Below are 15,476 nucleotides of genomic sequence, written 5' to 3'. Positions count from 1 at the left end.
CGGAGCTCCTTATACAGGGGCGACATTAACCCTTTACTGGTACACGCTGGTGCTGTCACTGCCCGCAGTGCGGCCCGGAGCTCCTTATACAGGGGCAGCATTAACCCTTTACTGGTACACGCTGGTGCTGTCACTGCCCACGGTGCAGCCCGGAGCTCCTTATACAGGGGCGACATTAACCCTTTACTGGTACACGCTGGTGCTGTCACTGCTGCAGTGCAGCCCGGAGCTCCTTATACAGGGGCGGCCATAACCCTTTACTAGTACACGCTGGTGCTGTCACTGCCCGCAGTGCAGCCCGAAGCTCCTTATACAGGGGCGGCATTAACCCTTTACTGGTACACGCTGGTGCTGTCACTGCCCGCAGTGCTGCCCGGAGCTCCTTATACAGGGGCGGCATTAACCCTTTACTGGTACACGCTGGTGCTGTCACTGCCCGCAGTGCAACCCGGAGCTCCTTATACAGGGGCAGCATTAACCCTTTACTGGTACACGCTGGTGCTGTCACTGCCGCAGTGCAGCCCGGAGCCCCTTATACAGGGGCGGCATTAACCCTTTACTGGTACACGCTGGTACTGTCACTGCCCGCAGTGCGGCCCGGAGCCCCTTATACAGGGGCGGCATTAACCCTTTACTGGTACACGCTGGTGCTGTCACTGCCCGCAGTGCTGCCCGGAGCTCCTTATACAGGGGCGACATTAACCCTTTACTGGTACACGCTGGTGCTGTCACTGCCCGCAGTGCAGCCCGGAGCTCCTTATACAGGGGCGAAATTAACCCTTTACTGGTGCACGCTGATGCTGTCACTGCCCGCAGTGCTGCCCGGAGCTCCTTATACAGGGGCGGCATTAACCCTTTACTGGTACACGCTGGTGCTGTCACTGCCCGCATTGCAGCCCGGAGCTCCTTATACAGGGGCGGCATTAACCCTTTACTGGTACACGCTGGTGCTGTCACTGCCCGCATTGCAGCCCGGAGCTCCTTATACAGGGGCGGCATTAACCCTTTACTGGTACACGCTGGTGCTGTCACTGCCTGCAGTGCAGCCCGGAGCTCCTTATACAGGGGCAGCATTAACCCTTTACTGGTGCACGCTGGTGCTGTCACTGCCCGCAGTGCAGCCCAGAGCTCCTTATACAGGGGCGGCATTAACCCTTTACTGGTACACGCTGGTGCTGTCACTGCCCGCAGTGCAGCCCGGAGCTCCTTATACAGGGGCGGCATTAACCCTTTACTGGTACACGCTGGTGCTGTCACTGCCCGCAGTGCAGCCCGGAGCTCCTTATACAGGGGCAGCATTAACCCTTTACTGGTACACGCTGGTGCTGTCACTGCCCGCAGTGCTGCCCGGAGCTCCTTATACAGGGGCGGCATTAACCCTTTACTGGTACACGCTGGTGCTGTCACTGCCCGCAGTGCTGCCCGGAGCTCCTTATACAGGGGCGGCATTAACCCTTTACTGGTGCACGCTGGTGCTGTCACTGCCCGCAGTGCAGCCCGGAGCTCCGAATACCAGGCTAGCATTAACCCTTTACTGGTACACGCTGGTGCTGTCACTGCCCGCAGTGCGGCCCGGAGCTCCGAATACCAGGGCAGCATTAACCCTTTACTGGTGCACGCTGGTGCTGTCACTGCCCGCAGTGCGGCCCGGAGCTCCTTATACAGGGGCGGCATTAACCCTTTACTGGTACACGCTGGTGCTGTCACTGCCGCAGTGCAGCCCTGAGCTCCGAATACAGGGGCAGCATTAACCCTTTACTGGTACACGCTGGTGCTGTCACTGCCCGCAGTGCAGCTCGGAGCCCCTTATACAGGGGCGGCATTAACCCTTTACAGGTACACGCTGGTGCTGTCACTGCCCGCAGTGCAGCCCGGAGCTCCTTATACAGGGGCGGCATTAACCCTTTACTGGTGCACGCTGGTGCTGTCACTGCCGCAGTGCAGCCCGGAGCCCCTTATACAGGGGCGGCATTAACCCTTTACTGGTACACACTGGTGCTGTCACTGCCCGCAGTGCAGCCCGGAGCTCCGAATACAGGGCCGGCATTAACCCTTTACTGGTACACGCTGGTGCTGTCACTGCCCGCAGTGCAGCCCCTTATACAGGGGCGGCATTAACCCTTTACAGGTACACGCTGGTGCTGTCACTGCCCGCAGTGCAGCCCGGAGCCCCTTATACAGGGGCGGCATTAACCCTTTACTGGTACATGCTGGTGCTGTCACTGCCTGCAGTGCTGCCCGGAGCTCCTTATACAGGGGCAGCATTAACCCTTTACTGGTGCACGCTGGTACTGTCACTGCCCGCAGTGCAGCCCGGAGCTCCTTATACAGGGGCGACATTAACCCTTTACTGGTACACGCTGGTGCTGTCACTGCCCGCAGTGCGGCCCGGAGCTCCTTATACAGGGGCAGCATTAACCCTTTACTGGTACACGCTGGTGCTGTCACTGCCCACGGTGCAGCCCGGAGCTCCTTATACAGGGGCGACATTAACCCTTTACTGGTACACGCTGGTGCTGTCACTGCTGCAGTGCAGCCCGGAGCTCCTTATACAGGGGCGGCCATAACCCTTTACTAGTACACGCTGGTGCTGTCACTGCCCGCAGTGCAGCCCGAAGCTCCTTATACAGGGGCGGCATTAACCCTTTACTGGTACACGCTGGTGCTGTCACTGCCCGCAGTGCTGCCCGGAGCTCCTTATACAGGGGCGGCATTAACCCTTTACTGGTACACGCTGGTGCTGTCACTGCCCGCAGTGCAACCCGGAGCTCCTTATACAGGGGCAGCATTAACCCTTTACTGGTACACGCTGGTGCTGTCACTGCCGCAGTGCAGCCCGGAGCCCCTTATACAGGGGCGGCATTAACCCTTTACTGGTACACGCTGGTACTGTCACTGCCCGCAGTGCGGCCCGGAGCCCCTTATACAGGGGCGGCATTAACCCTTTACTGGTACACGCTGGTGCTGTCACTGCCCGCAGTGCTGCCCGGAGCTCCTTATACAGGGGCGACATTAACCCTTTACTGGTACACGCTGGTGCTGTCACTGCCCGCAGTGCAGCCCGGAGCTCCTTATACAGGGGCGAAATTAACCCTTTACTGGTGCACGCTGATGCTGTCACTGCCCGCAGTGCTGCCCGGAGCTCCTTATACAGGGGCGGCATTAACCCTTTACTGGTACACGCTGGTGCTGTCACTGCCCGCATTGCAGCCCGGAGCTCCTTATACAGGGGCGGCATTAACCCTTTACTGGTACACGCTGGTGCTGTCACTGCCCGCATTGCAGCCCGGAGCTCCTTATACAGGGGCGGCATTAACCCTTTACTGGTACACGCTGGTGCTGTCACTGCCTGCAGTGCAGCCCGGAGCTCCTTATACAGGGGCAGCATTAACCCTTTACTGGTGCACGCTGGTGCTGTCACTGCCCGCAGTGCAGCCCAGAGCTCCTTATACAGGGGCGGCATTAACCCTTTACTGGTACACGCTGGTGCTGTCACTGCCCGCAGTGCAGCCCGGAGCTCCTTATACAGGGGCGGCATTAACCCTTTACTGGTACACGCTGGTGCTGTCACTGCCCGCAGTGCAGCCCGGAGCTCCTTATACAGGGGCAGCATTAACCCTTTACTGGTACACGCTGGTGCTGTCACTGCCCGCAGTGCTGCCCGGAGCTCCTTATACAGGGGCGGCATTAACCCTTTACTGGTACACGCTGGTGCTGTCACTGCCCGCAGTGCTGCCCGGAGCTCCTTATACAGGGGCGGCATTAACCCTTTACTGGTACACGCTGGTGCTGTCACTGCCAGCAGTGCAGCCCGGAGCTCCTTATACAGGGGCAGCATTAACCCTTTACTGGTGCACGCTGGTGCTGTCACTGCCAGCAGTGCAGCCCGGAGCTCCTTATACAGGGGCAGCATTAACCCTTTACTGGTACACGCTGGTGCTGTCACTGCCCGCAGTGCAGCCCGAAACTCCTTATACAGGGGCGGCATTAACCCTTTACTGGTACACGCTGGTGCTGTCACTGCCCGCAGTGCGGCCCAGAGCCCCTTATACAGGGGTGGCATTAACCCTTTACTGGTACACGCTGGTGCTGTCACTGCCCGCAGTGCGGCCCAGAGCCCCTTATACAGGGGTGGCATTAACCCTTTACTGGTACACGATGGTGCTGTCACTGCCGCAGTGCAGCCCGGAGCTCCGAATACCGGGGCGGCATTAACCCTTTACTGGTACACGCTGGTACTGTCACTGCCCGCAGTGCAGCCCGGAGCTCCTTATACAGGGGCGGCATTAACCCTTTACTGGTACACGCTGGTACTGTCACTGCCCGCAGTGCAGCCCGGAGCTCCTTATACAGGGGCGGCATTAACCCTTTACTGGTACACGCTGGTGCTGTCACTGCCAGCAGTGCAGCCCGGAGCTCCTTATACAGGGGTGGCATTAACCCTTTACTGGTACACGCTGGTGCTGTCACTGCCCGCAGTGCTGCCCGGAGCTCCGAATACAGGGGCGGCATTAACCCTTTACTAGTACACGCTGGTGCTGTCACTGCCGCAGTGCAGCCCGGAGCCCCTTATACAGGGGCAGCATTAACCCTTTACTGGTACACGCTGGTGCTGTCACTGCCCGCAGTGCAGCCCGGAGCTCCTTATACAGGGGCGGCATTAACCCTTTACTGGTACACGCTGGTACTGTCACTGCCCGCAGTGCAGCCCGGAGCTCCTTATACAGGGGCGGCATTAACCCTTTACTGGTACACGCTGGTGCTGTCACTGCCAGCAGTGCAGCCCGGAGCTCCTTATACAGGGGTGGCATTAACCCTTTACTGGTACACGCTGGTGCTGTCACTGCCCGCAGTGCTGCCCGGAGCTCCGAATACAGGGGCGGCATTAACCCTTTACTGGTACACGCTGGTGCTGTCACTGCCGCAGTGCAGCCCGGAGCCCCTTATACAGGGGCAGCATTAACCCTTTACTGGTACACGCTGGTGCTGTCACTGCCCACAGTGCAGCCCGGAGCTCCTTATACAGGGGCGGCATTAACCCTTTACTGGTACACAATGGTGCTGTCACTGCCGCAGTGCAGCCCGGAGCTCCTTATACAGGGGCGGCATTAACCCTTTGCTGGTACACGCTGGTGCTGTCACTGCCGCAGTGCAGCCCGGAGCTCCATATACAGGGGCGGCATTAACCCTTTACTGGTGCACGCTGGTGCTGTCACTGCCGCAGTGCAGCCCGGAGCTCCTTATACAGGGGCGGCATTAACTCTTTACTGGTGCACGCTGGTGCTGTCACTGCCCGCAGTGCAGCCCGGAGCTCCTTATACAGGGGGGGCATTAACCCTTTACTGGTACACGCTGGTGCTGTCACTGCCCGCAGTGCGGCCCAGAGCTCCTTATACAGGGGCGGCATTAACCCTTTACTGGTACACGCTGGTGCTGTCACTGCCCGCAGTGCAGCCCGGAGCTCCTTATACAGGGGCGGCATTAACCCTTTACTGGTACACGCTGGTGCTGTCACTGCCCGCAGTGCTGCCCGGAGCTCCTTATACAGGGGCGGCATTAACCCTTTACTGGTACACGCTGGTGCTGTCACTGCCGCAGTGCTGCCCGGAGCCCCTTATACAGGGGCAGCATTAACCCTTTACTGGTACACGCTGGTGCTGTCACTGCCCGCAGTGCAGCCCGGAGCTCCTTATACAGGGGCGGCATTAACCCTTTACTGGTACACGCTGGTGCTGTCACTGCCCGCAGTGCAGCCCGGAGCTCCTTATACAGGGGCGGCATTAACCCTTTACTGGTACACGCTGGTGCTGTCACTGCCCGCAGTGCGGCCCAGAGCTCCTTATACAGGGGCGTCATTAACCCTTTACTGGTACACACTGGTGCTGTCACTGCCCGTAGTGCAGCCTGGAGCTCCTTATACAGGGGCGGCATTAACCCTTTACTGGTACACGATGGTGCTGTCACTGCCGCAGTGCAGCCCGGAGCTCCGAATACCGGGGCGGCATTAACCCTTTACTGGTACACGCTGGTACTGTCACTGCCCGCAGTGCAGCCCGGAGCTCCTTATACAGGGGCGGCATTAACCCTTTACTGGTACACGCTGGTACTGTCACTGCCCGCAGTGCAGCCCGGAGCTCCTTATACAGGGGCGGCATTAACCCTTTACTGGTACACGCTGGTGCTGTCACTGCCAGCAGTGCAGCCCGGAGCTCCTTATACAGGGGTGGCATTAACCCTTTACTGGTACACGCTGGTGCTGTCACTGCCCGCAGTGCTGCCCGGAGCTCCGAATACAGGGGCGGCATTAACCCTTTACTAGTACACGCTGGTGCTGTCACTGCCGCAGTGCAGCCCGGAGCCCCTTATACAGGGGCAGCATTAACCCTTTACTGGTACACGCTGGTGCTGTCACTGCCCGCAGTGCAGCCCGGAGCTCCTTATACAGGGGCGGCATTAACCCTTTACTGGTACACGCTGGTACTGTCACTGCCCGCAGTGCAGCCCGGAGCTCCTTATACAGGGGCGGCATTAACCCTTTACTGGTACACGCTGGTGCTGTCACTGCCAGCAGTGCAGCCCGGAGCTCCTTATACAGGGGCGGCATTAACCCTTTACTGGTACACGCTGGTGCTGTCACTGCCCGCAGTGCTGCCCGGAGCTCCGAATACAGGGGCGGCATTAACCCTTTACTGGTACACGCTGGTGCTGTCACTGCCGCAGTGCAGCCCGGAGCCCCTTATACAGGGGCAGCATTAACCCTTTACTGGTACACGCTGGTGCTGTCACTGCCCACAGTGCAGCCCGGAGCTCCTTATACAGGGGCGGCATTAACCCTTTACTGGTACACAATGGTGCTGTCACTGCCGCAGTGCAGCCCGGAGCTCCTTATACAGGGGCGGCATTAACCCTTTGCTGGTACACGCTGGTGCTGTCACTGCCGCAGTGCAGCCCGGAGCTCCATATACAGGGGCGGCATTAACCCTTTACTGGTGCACGCTGGTGCTGTCACTGCCGCAGTGCAGCCCGGAGCTCCTTATACAGGGGCGGCATTAACTCTTTACTGGTGCACGCTGGTGCTGTCACTGCCCGCAGTGCAGCCCGGAGCTCCTTATACAGGGGGGGCATTAACCCTTTACTGGTACACGCTGGTGCTGTCACTGCCCGCAGTGCGGCCCAGAGCTCCTTATACAGGGGCGGCATTAACCCTTTACTGGTACACGCTGGTGCTGTCACTGCCCGCAGTGCAGCCCGGAGCTCCTTATACAGGGGCGGCATTAACCCTTTACTGGTACACGCTGGTGCTGTCACTGCCCGCAGTGCTGCCCGGAGCTCCTTATACAGGGGCGGCATTAACCCTTTACTGGTACACGCTGGTGCTGTCACTGCCGCAGTGCTGCCCGGAGCCCCTTATACAGGGGCAGCATTAACCCTTTACTGGTACACGCTGGTGCTGTCACTGCCCGCAGTGCAGCCCGGAGCTCCTTATACAGGGGCGGCATTAACCCTTTACTGGTACACGCTGGTGCTGTCACTGCCCGCAGTGCAGCCCGGAGCTCCTTATACAGGGGCGGCATTAACCCTTTACTGGTACACGCTGGTGCTGTCACTGCCCGCAGTGCGGCCCAGAGCTCCTTATACAGGGGCGGCATTAACCCTTTACTGGTACACGCTGGTGCTGTCACTGCCCACAGTGCAGCCCGAAGCTCCTTATACAGGGGCGGCATTAACCCTTTACTGGTACACGCTGGTGCTGTCACTGCCCGGAGCTCCTTATACAGGGGCGTCATTAACCCTTTACTGGTACACACTGGTGCTGTCACTGCCCGTAGTGCAGCCTGGAGCTCCTTATACAGGGGCGGCATTAACCCTTTACTGGTACACGCTGGTGCTGTCACTGCCCGTAGTGCAGCCTGGAGCTCCTTATACAGGGGCGGCATTAACCCTTTACTGGTACACGCTGGTGCTGTCACTGCCCGTAGTGCAGCCTGGAGCTCCTTATACAGGGGCGGCATTAACCCTTTACTGGTACACGCTGGTGCTGTCACTGCCCGCAGTGCAGCCTGGAGCTCCTTATACAGGGGCGGCATTAACCCTTTCTGTATCAACAACACAACACTGGGGATATTCTGCAGAGAATGCAGATATTGGTTTAACCCTTTATGTGCCACAGTCACCGGGGCTGTTCTGCTCGCAGCTTGGGAACATTTCTTCTGAACACACGATGACATTATCTACACGGCCTCGTCATTGTCACTTCTCCCTGGCAGAATTCACGGTTTAACGCTAGGTGACATCAGACATGTAACGTGAAGGCTGGGGGTGATCCGGGAACCCAGATTACATCTCTGACGGCACACGGGAGGCCTATGGCGACATCATTCTGCCTTTACCGTACACTATCAGCGACGTCTCTGAACGTCGGTGCGCCAGGAAAAGGTTATGTAGCCCCGGCAACCAAACCGGCTCTTGTGACAGCAGCGTAGAACGTCCCCAAACCAGAAAACCAATCCTAACGCAAAATGTTAACGGAACTCTTCCTCTAACGCTCATGTCGACATTCAGAACATGTCAGCATTATGGGGTCAACATTCAGATCGGTCACCGCGGGTAAGGCCCTTAGTCTCTTAGCGAACCGAACCATCCGGGCAGATGTACAGTGAATATTACATTGATGCTACATTGTGCTTGGCTACATAGAGCGTCAGACGCCGGTCGCACAGACACGCACTGTACTCCATGCGCAAAAGTTGAATCTAAACTTACATAAAGTATAAAAAAACCCGAAACTCTGAACTCCCCGATCAGGTCTCACACTGCAGATTACAGAAATTGGCAATAAAAAAAGCAATCACTGCAAATTATACACAGCAGAACGCTACAAAGTGCTATGTTACTGCTAATAGTCAGGGAGACGGCGCAATATGCAGGTATATAATGTATCTGTAACATAAATATGTGAAGGTTATTCCTAAGTGTTTGCTCGGAATATCTCCCGTCGTTCCAGCTAAAGCCGAGAGCTTACGGCTTTCCGAGGTGTAATTACTGGAAGACGTCTGAGAAGAAGCCGAAGTCCTTATAGGATAAAATAGAAGCGCATTAAATCCGAGCGTAAAGTTCTGGCGGTGCGGTCTACCGGCTGACGCCCCCGTATTCACCAACATCATCCGGCATTCCGTGTCCCCAAACCAACTTCCTTCCACTCGAATCACCCCTTCTACGCCGCGCTGCTGCCTTCTGCCAGAGGTGGGCGTCCAACATAGGGGACCGATTCAGACACGTTCGTTACGGTCATGAATTCATCCCGATTCGTCCCAGTCCCCGAGGCTTGGGGCAGGTGGCTGACGTCACATGACGTGAGCACCCATCCCGATTTCGGCCATCTACGGCCAAAATAAAAGTCAGTCTACTCTGACGTTTATTAGAGACCATTGAATGATTTCTCTTCCGTTCGCCCGCTTGCAACTGGATGTGTACGCGAGATAAAGGTCGACACCCGAACTAGGTCAAAATGGCTAATGGTCGACAGGGTCGGAAGTTCGACACAATAATCAGTTTGACAATGGGAAGGTCGACAGTCAAAAGGTCAAAATGAGTTTTTCACGTATTTTTTGTCCCGAATTTTGACTGGAACCCGCCAGCAGGACCCCCTAATACGGCATTGTAGTGCCTTATCCACCACTTATCCAGTCTAGTAGTATTAGCCGTCACCCCGCGAGCGCGGCAGAGAACTGGAACCCGCCAGCAGGAACCCCTAATACACCATTGTAGTGCCTTATACGCCACTCATCCAGTCTAGCAGTATTATCAGTCACCCTGCGAGCACGGCAGAGAACTGGAACCCACCAGCAGGACCCCCTAATACGGCATTGTAGTGCCTTATACACCACTCATCCAGTCTAGCAGTATTATCCGTAACCCTGAGAGCGCGGCAGAGAACTGGAACCCGCCAGCAGGACCCCCTAATACGGCATTGTAGTGCCTTATACACCACTCATCCAGTCTACCAGTATTATCCATCACCCTGAGAGCGCAGCAGAGAACTGGAACCCGCCAGCAGGACCCCCTAATACGGCATTGTAGTGCCTTATACGCCACTCATCCAGTCTAGCAGTATTATCGGTCACCCCGCGAGCGTGGCAGAGAACTGGAACCCGCCAGCAGGACCCCCTAATAGGCATTGTAGTGCCTTATACGCCACTCATCCAGTCTAGTAGTATTATCCGTCACCCCGCGAGCGCGGCAGAGAACTGGAACCCGCCAGCAGGACCCCCTAATACGGCATTGTAGTGCCTTATACGCCACTCATCCAGTCTAGCAGTATTATCTGTCACCCTGCGAGTGCGGCAGAGAACTGGAACGCACCAGCAGGACCCCTTAATACGGCATTGTAGTGCCTCATACACCACTCATCCAGTCTAGCAGTATTATCTGTAACCCCGCGAGCGCGGCAGAGAACTGGAACCCACCAGCAGCACCCCTTAATACGGCATTGTAGTGCCTTATACACCACTCATCCAGTCTAGCAGTATTATCCGTAACCCTGCGAGAGCGGCAGAGAACTGGAAGCCGCCAGCAGGACCCCATTATACAGCATTGTAGTGCCTTATACACCACTCATCCAGTCTAGCGGTATTATCCGTAACCCTGCGAGCACGGCAGAGAACTGGAACCCGCCAGCAGAACCCCCTAATACGGCATTGTAGTGCCTTATACAGGACCCCTTAATACGGCATTGTAGTGCCTTATACACCACTCATCCAGTCTAGCAGTATCATCCATAACCCTGCGAGCGCGGCAGAGAACTGGAACCTGCCAGCAGGACCCCCTAATACGGCATTGTAGTGCCTTATACACCACTCATCCAGTCTAGCAGTATTATCCGTCACCCCGCGATCGCCGCAGAGAACTGGAACCCACCAGCAGGACCCCTAATACGGCATTATACGCCACTCATCCAGTCTAGCAGTATTATCTGTCACCCCTCGAGCACGGCAGAGAACTGGAACCCACCAGCAGGACCCCTAATACGGCATTGTAGTGCCTTATACGTCACTCATCCAGTCTAGCAGTAATATCTGTAACCCCGCGAGCGCGGCAGAGAACTGGAACCCACCAGCAGCACCCCTTAATACGGCATTGTAGTGCCTTATACACCACTCATCCAGTCTAGCAGTATTATCCGTAACCCTGCGAGAGCGGCAGAGAACTGGAAGCCGCCAGCAGGACCCCATTATACGGCATTGTAGTGCCTTATACACCACTCATCCAGTCTAGCAGTATTATCAGTAACCCTGTGAGCACGGCAGAGAACTGGAACCCACCAGCAGGACCCCCTAATACGGCATTGTAGTGCCTTATACGCCACTCATCCAGTCTAGCAGTAATATCCGTAACCCTGAGAGCGTGGCAGAGAACTGGAATCCACCAGCAGGACCCCTAATATGGCATTGTAGTGCCTTATACACCACTCATCCAGTCTAGCAGTATTATCCGTCACCCTGCGAGCGCGGCAGAGAACTGGAATCCACCAGAAGGACCCCCTAATACGGCATTGTAGTGCCTTATACACCACTCATCCAGTCTAGCAGTATTATCCGTCACCCTGAGAGCGCGGCAGAGAACTGGAACCCGCCAGCAGGACCCCCTAATACGGCATTGTAGTGCCTTATACACCACTCATCCAGTCTAGCAGTATTATCCGTAACCCTGCGAGCGCGGCAGAGAACTGGAATCCACCAGCAGGAGGAAAAAGTTTGGATTCATTTTCAACTTTCTGCAAATCAGCGACTGACACCGCGCTGCTTAACGAGACACTTATTGGTTTCCTTGGCAATACCTGGCACCTCTCGCCTTTCACAATCTAATAATAATTGAATGTGTGGAAAAAAAAACCAAAGTGAGGAAACGAAAGGGGTTTAATCAGTCCGAATCCCATAATGCAGATGGAATTTCTCTGGCAGTGATTATGCTGCTAATTGATTGGCGCGCTGCGTGACACAACCCACAAGGCAATCACAATGGTACATAGCAGTAACGCTGCAAGCAATACACAGTACCTCCTCTGCTCTCGCTGTCCGCTGGCTTCACCTGGATTGGTCGGTTCATCTGTAAAGACACAATAGAGAGGAGAGACGTCAGGATGCGCAATTCGCCAAACATTCCGCAAACTTCGTTAACGAACAATCAGAAAAAAAAAATTATTCAAAGTTTCATCATCGTTGGTACAGTGAGGTCCATAAAGCAGGGGGATGACAAACACACAGGTTCTGCGACAAAGAGCTTGCAATCTAAATGGAGTGGGTAAATGAGCGCCGGTGAGGGCTGATGCGTGGATAGATGGATATAATCACCTAGCTGTAAGATTAGAAGTCAGTGTTCTGGGACGGGAGTAAATGGGGTGTAGCATTTAGGAAGATGAACACACTGAATGATAAGATATGTCAAGCATTAGCCGTTAGATAAATGGGGAAGAAGGCGTGTGATAGAGATAAGCCGAACGTTTGGGACACATCTAGATATTGCAGAAATATCGCCGGTTCATTCAGCACAAACAGCAAATAGTACAGGGGAGAGGGCCGCGGCTGTGGGCAGGTTTCAGACAGGGGGGGGGGGGGGGGGGGGGGGGGGGGCTTATAGGCCAGTCCCGGCCCATGGAGCTTACACTCTACACCAGAATACATAATGCAGAGGTTCCTGGTCACAGGCCTCAAGGCACCCCAACTGTCCAGGTTATAAGTATATCCTTGGCTACCTTGGCTAGGCACAGATGGTTAATTCAAACTGACAGTGGCCAATGTTGGCCAAGCAGGGATATACTTAAAACCTGGCCTGTTTGGAAAGCTCTGCTCTGGGATAGCTGTGGCTCCACCTGGAGGCGTCTCAACAAATATATTCCCTACAAATCCAATGGAATAACAATTGTTACCATGTTTCAGGGCTAATTATTGTGCAGGTATAATATGTATAAGGGGAAAATGTAATAAAGGTTTGAAATAAGTAGTTCTCTGTCGCTTCCTATACAATGATATACAGCATCTGATTGGTTGCTAGGAACAACCTCACCTCGTTTTCTCTTTAGAATCTTTAGTAAATTTCACCAGTGTCTACGGTTTAGTAACAGTTGTAGTAGGATAAAAAGATCTGCAGAAGTGGGAGGATTATCTTCTCCCTCATTAGTCTAGCAATCTCCCTCATGTCACCTAGCGCACATTACACTGTTACATCACAGTTACCTCCCCTCCTGCATTCTGCAGGAGACTCCCTGACATAGCAGCAATCTCCCTCTCTCCCTCATTAGTCTAGCAATCTCCCTCATGTCACCTAGCCCACATTACACTGTTACATCATAGTTACCTCCCCTCCTGCATTCTGCAGGAGACTCCCTGACATAGCAGCAATCTCCCTCTCTCCCTCATTAGTCTAGCAATCTCCCTCATGTCACCTAGCCCACATTACACTGTTACATCATAGTTACCTCCCCTCCTGCATTCTGCAGGAGACTCCCTGACATAGCAGCAATCTCCCTCTCTCCCTCATTAGTCTAGCAATCTCCCTCATGTCACCTAGCGCACATTACACTGTTACATCACAGTTACCTCCCCTCCTGCATTCTGCAGGAGACTCCCTGACATAGCAGCAATCTCCCTCTCTCCCTCATTAGTCTAGCAATCTCCCTCATGTCACCTAGCCCACATTACACTGTTACATCATAGTTACCTCCCCTCCTGCATTCTGCAGGAGACTCCCTGACATAGCAGCAATCTCCCTCTCTCCCTCATTAGTCTAGCAATCTCCCTCATGTCACCTAGCCCACATTACACTGTTACATCATAGTTACCTCCCCTCCTGCATTCTGCAGGAGACTCCCTGACATAGCAGCAATCTCCCTCTCTCCCTCATTAGTCTAGCAATCTCCCTCATGTCACCTAGCCCACATTACACTGTTACATCATAGTTACCTCCCCTCCTGCATTCTGCAGGAGACTCCCTGACATAGCAGCAATCTCCCTCTCTCCCTCATTAGTCTAGCAATCTCCCTCATGTCACCTAGCCCACATTACACTGTTACATCATAGTTACCTCCCCTCCTGCATTCTGCAGGAGACTCCCTGACATAGCAGCAATCTCCCTCTCTCCCTCATTAGTCTAGCAATCTCCCTCATGTCACCTAGCCCACATTACACTGTTACACCATAGTTACCTCCCCTCCTGCATTCTGCAGGAGACTCCCTGACATAGCAGCAATCTCCCTCTTACCCTCATTAGTCTAGCAATCTCCCTCATGTCACCTAGCGCACATTACACTGTTACATCACAGTTACCTCCCCTCCTGCATTCTGCAGGAGACTCCCTGACATAGCAGCAATCTCCCTCTCTCCCTCATTAGTCTAGCAATCTCCCTCATGTCACCTAGCCCACATTACACTGTTACATCATAGTTACCTCCCCTCCTGCATTCTGCAGGAGACTCCCTGACATAGCAGCAATCTCCCTCTCTCCCTCATTAGTCTAGCAATCTCCCTCATGTCACCTAGCCCACATTACACTGTTACATCATAGTTACCTCCCCTCCTGCATTCTGCAGGAGACTCCCTGACATAGCAGCAAACTCCCTCTTTCCCTCATTAGTCTAGCAATCTCCCTCATGTCACCTAACCCACATTACACTGTTACACCATAGTTACCTCCCCTCCTGCATTCTGCAGGAGACTCCCTGACATAACAGCAATCTCCCTCTCTCCCTCATTAGTCTAACAATCTCCCTCATGTCACCTAGCCCACATTACACTGTTACATCATAGTTACCTCCCCTCCTGCATTCTGCAGGAGACTCCCTGACATAATAGCAATCTCCCTCTCTCCCTCATTAGTCTAACAATCTCCCTCATGTCACCTAGCCCACATTACACTGTTACATCATAGTTACCTCCCCTCCTGCATTCTGCAGGAGACTCCCTGACATAGCAGCAATCTCCCTCTCTCCCTCATTAGTCTAGCAATCTCCCTCATGTCACCTGGCCCACATTACACTGTTACATCATAGTTACCTCCCCTCCTGCATTCTGCAGGAGACTCCCTGAAATAGCAGCAATCTCCCTCTCTCCCTCATTAGTCTAGCAATCTCCCTCATGTCACCTAGCCCACATTACACTGTTACATCGTAGTTACCTCCCCTCCTGCATTCTGCAGGAGACTCCCTGACATAGCAGCAATCTCCCTCTCTCCCTCATTAGTCTAGCAATCTCCCTCATGTCACCTAGCCCACATTACACAGTTACATCATAGTTACCTCCCCTCCTGCATTCTGCAGGAGACTCCCTGACATAGCTGCAATCTCCCTCTCTCCCTCATTAGTCTAGCAATCTCCCTCATGTCACCTAGCCCACATTACACTTACATTTTTTGGGGAAAAAGGAATGAGAGACAGATACATTTACATTGAATCATCACTTTACCAAGTATAGTATCTCTTACTA

The 15,476-nt window shown here is 54.5% G+C and overlaps 1 protein-coding gene across 1 annotated transcript in view; it reads right to left on the bottom strand.

Annotated features, from left to right (window-relative positions):
• Positions 1-15,476, bottom strand: part of CELF4 (CUGBP Elav-like family member 4) — a 667,347-nt gene that overhangs the window by 191,093 nt on the left and 460,778 nt on the right. Inside the window, exon 3 of the mRNA XM_083151898.1 lies at positions 12,057-12,105. Within this exon, the coding sequence (XP_083008024.1) occupies positions 12,057-12,105 (49 nt within the window). The remainder of the gene's footprint in view (positions 1-12,056; positions 12,106-15,476) is intronic.

The sequence above is a fragment of the Crinia signifera genome, chromosome 1, assembly GCF_055691185.1.
Source record: "Crinia signifera chromosome 1, ASM5569118v1, whole genome shotgun sequence".
NCBI classification, from domain to species: Eukaryota; Metazoa; Chordata; class Amphibia; order Anura; family Myobatrachidae; genus Crinia; species Crinia signifera.
The sequence above is the reverse complement of the archived record's forward strand: the minus strand, read 5'-3'. Positions and strand labels throughout refer to the sequence as shown.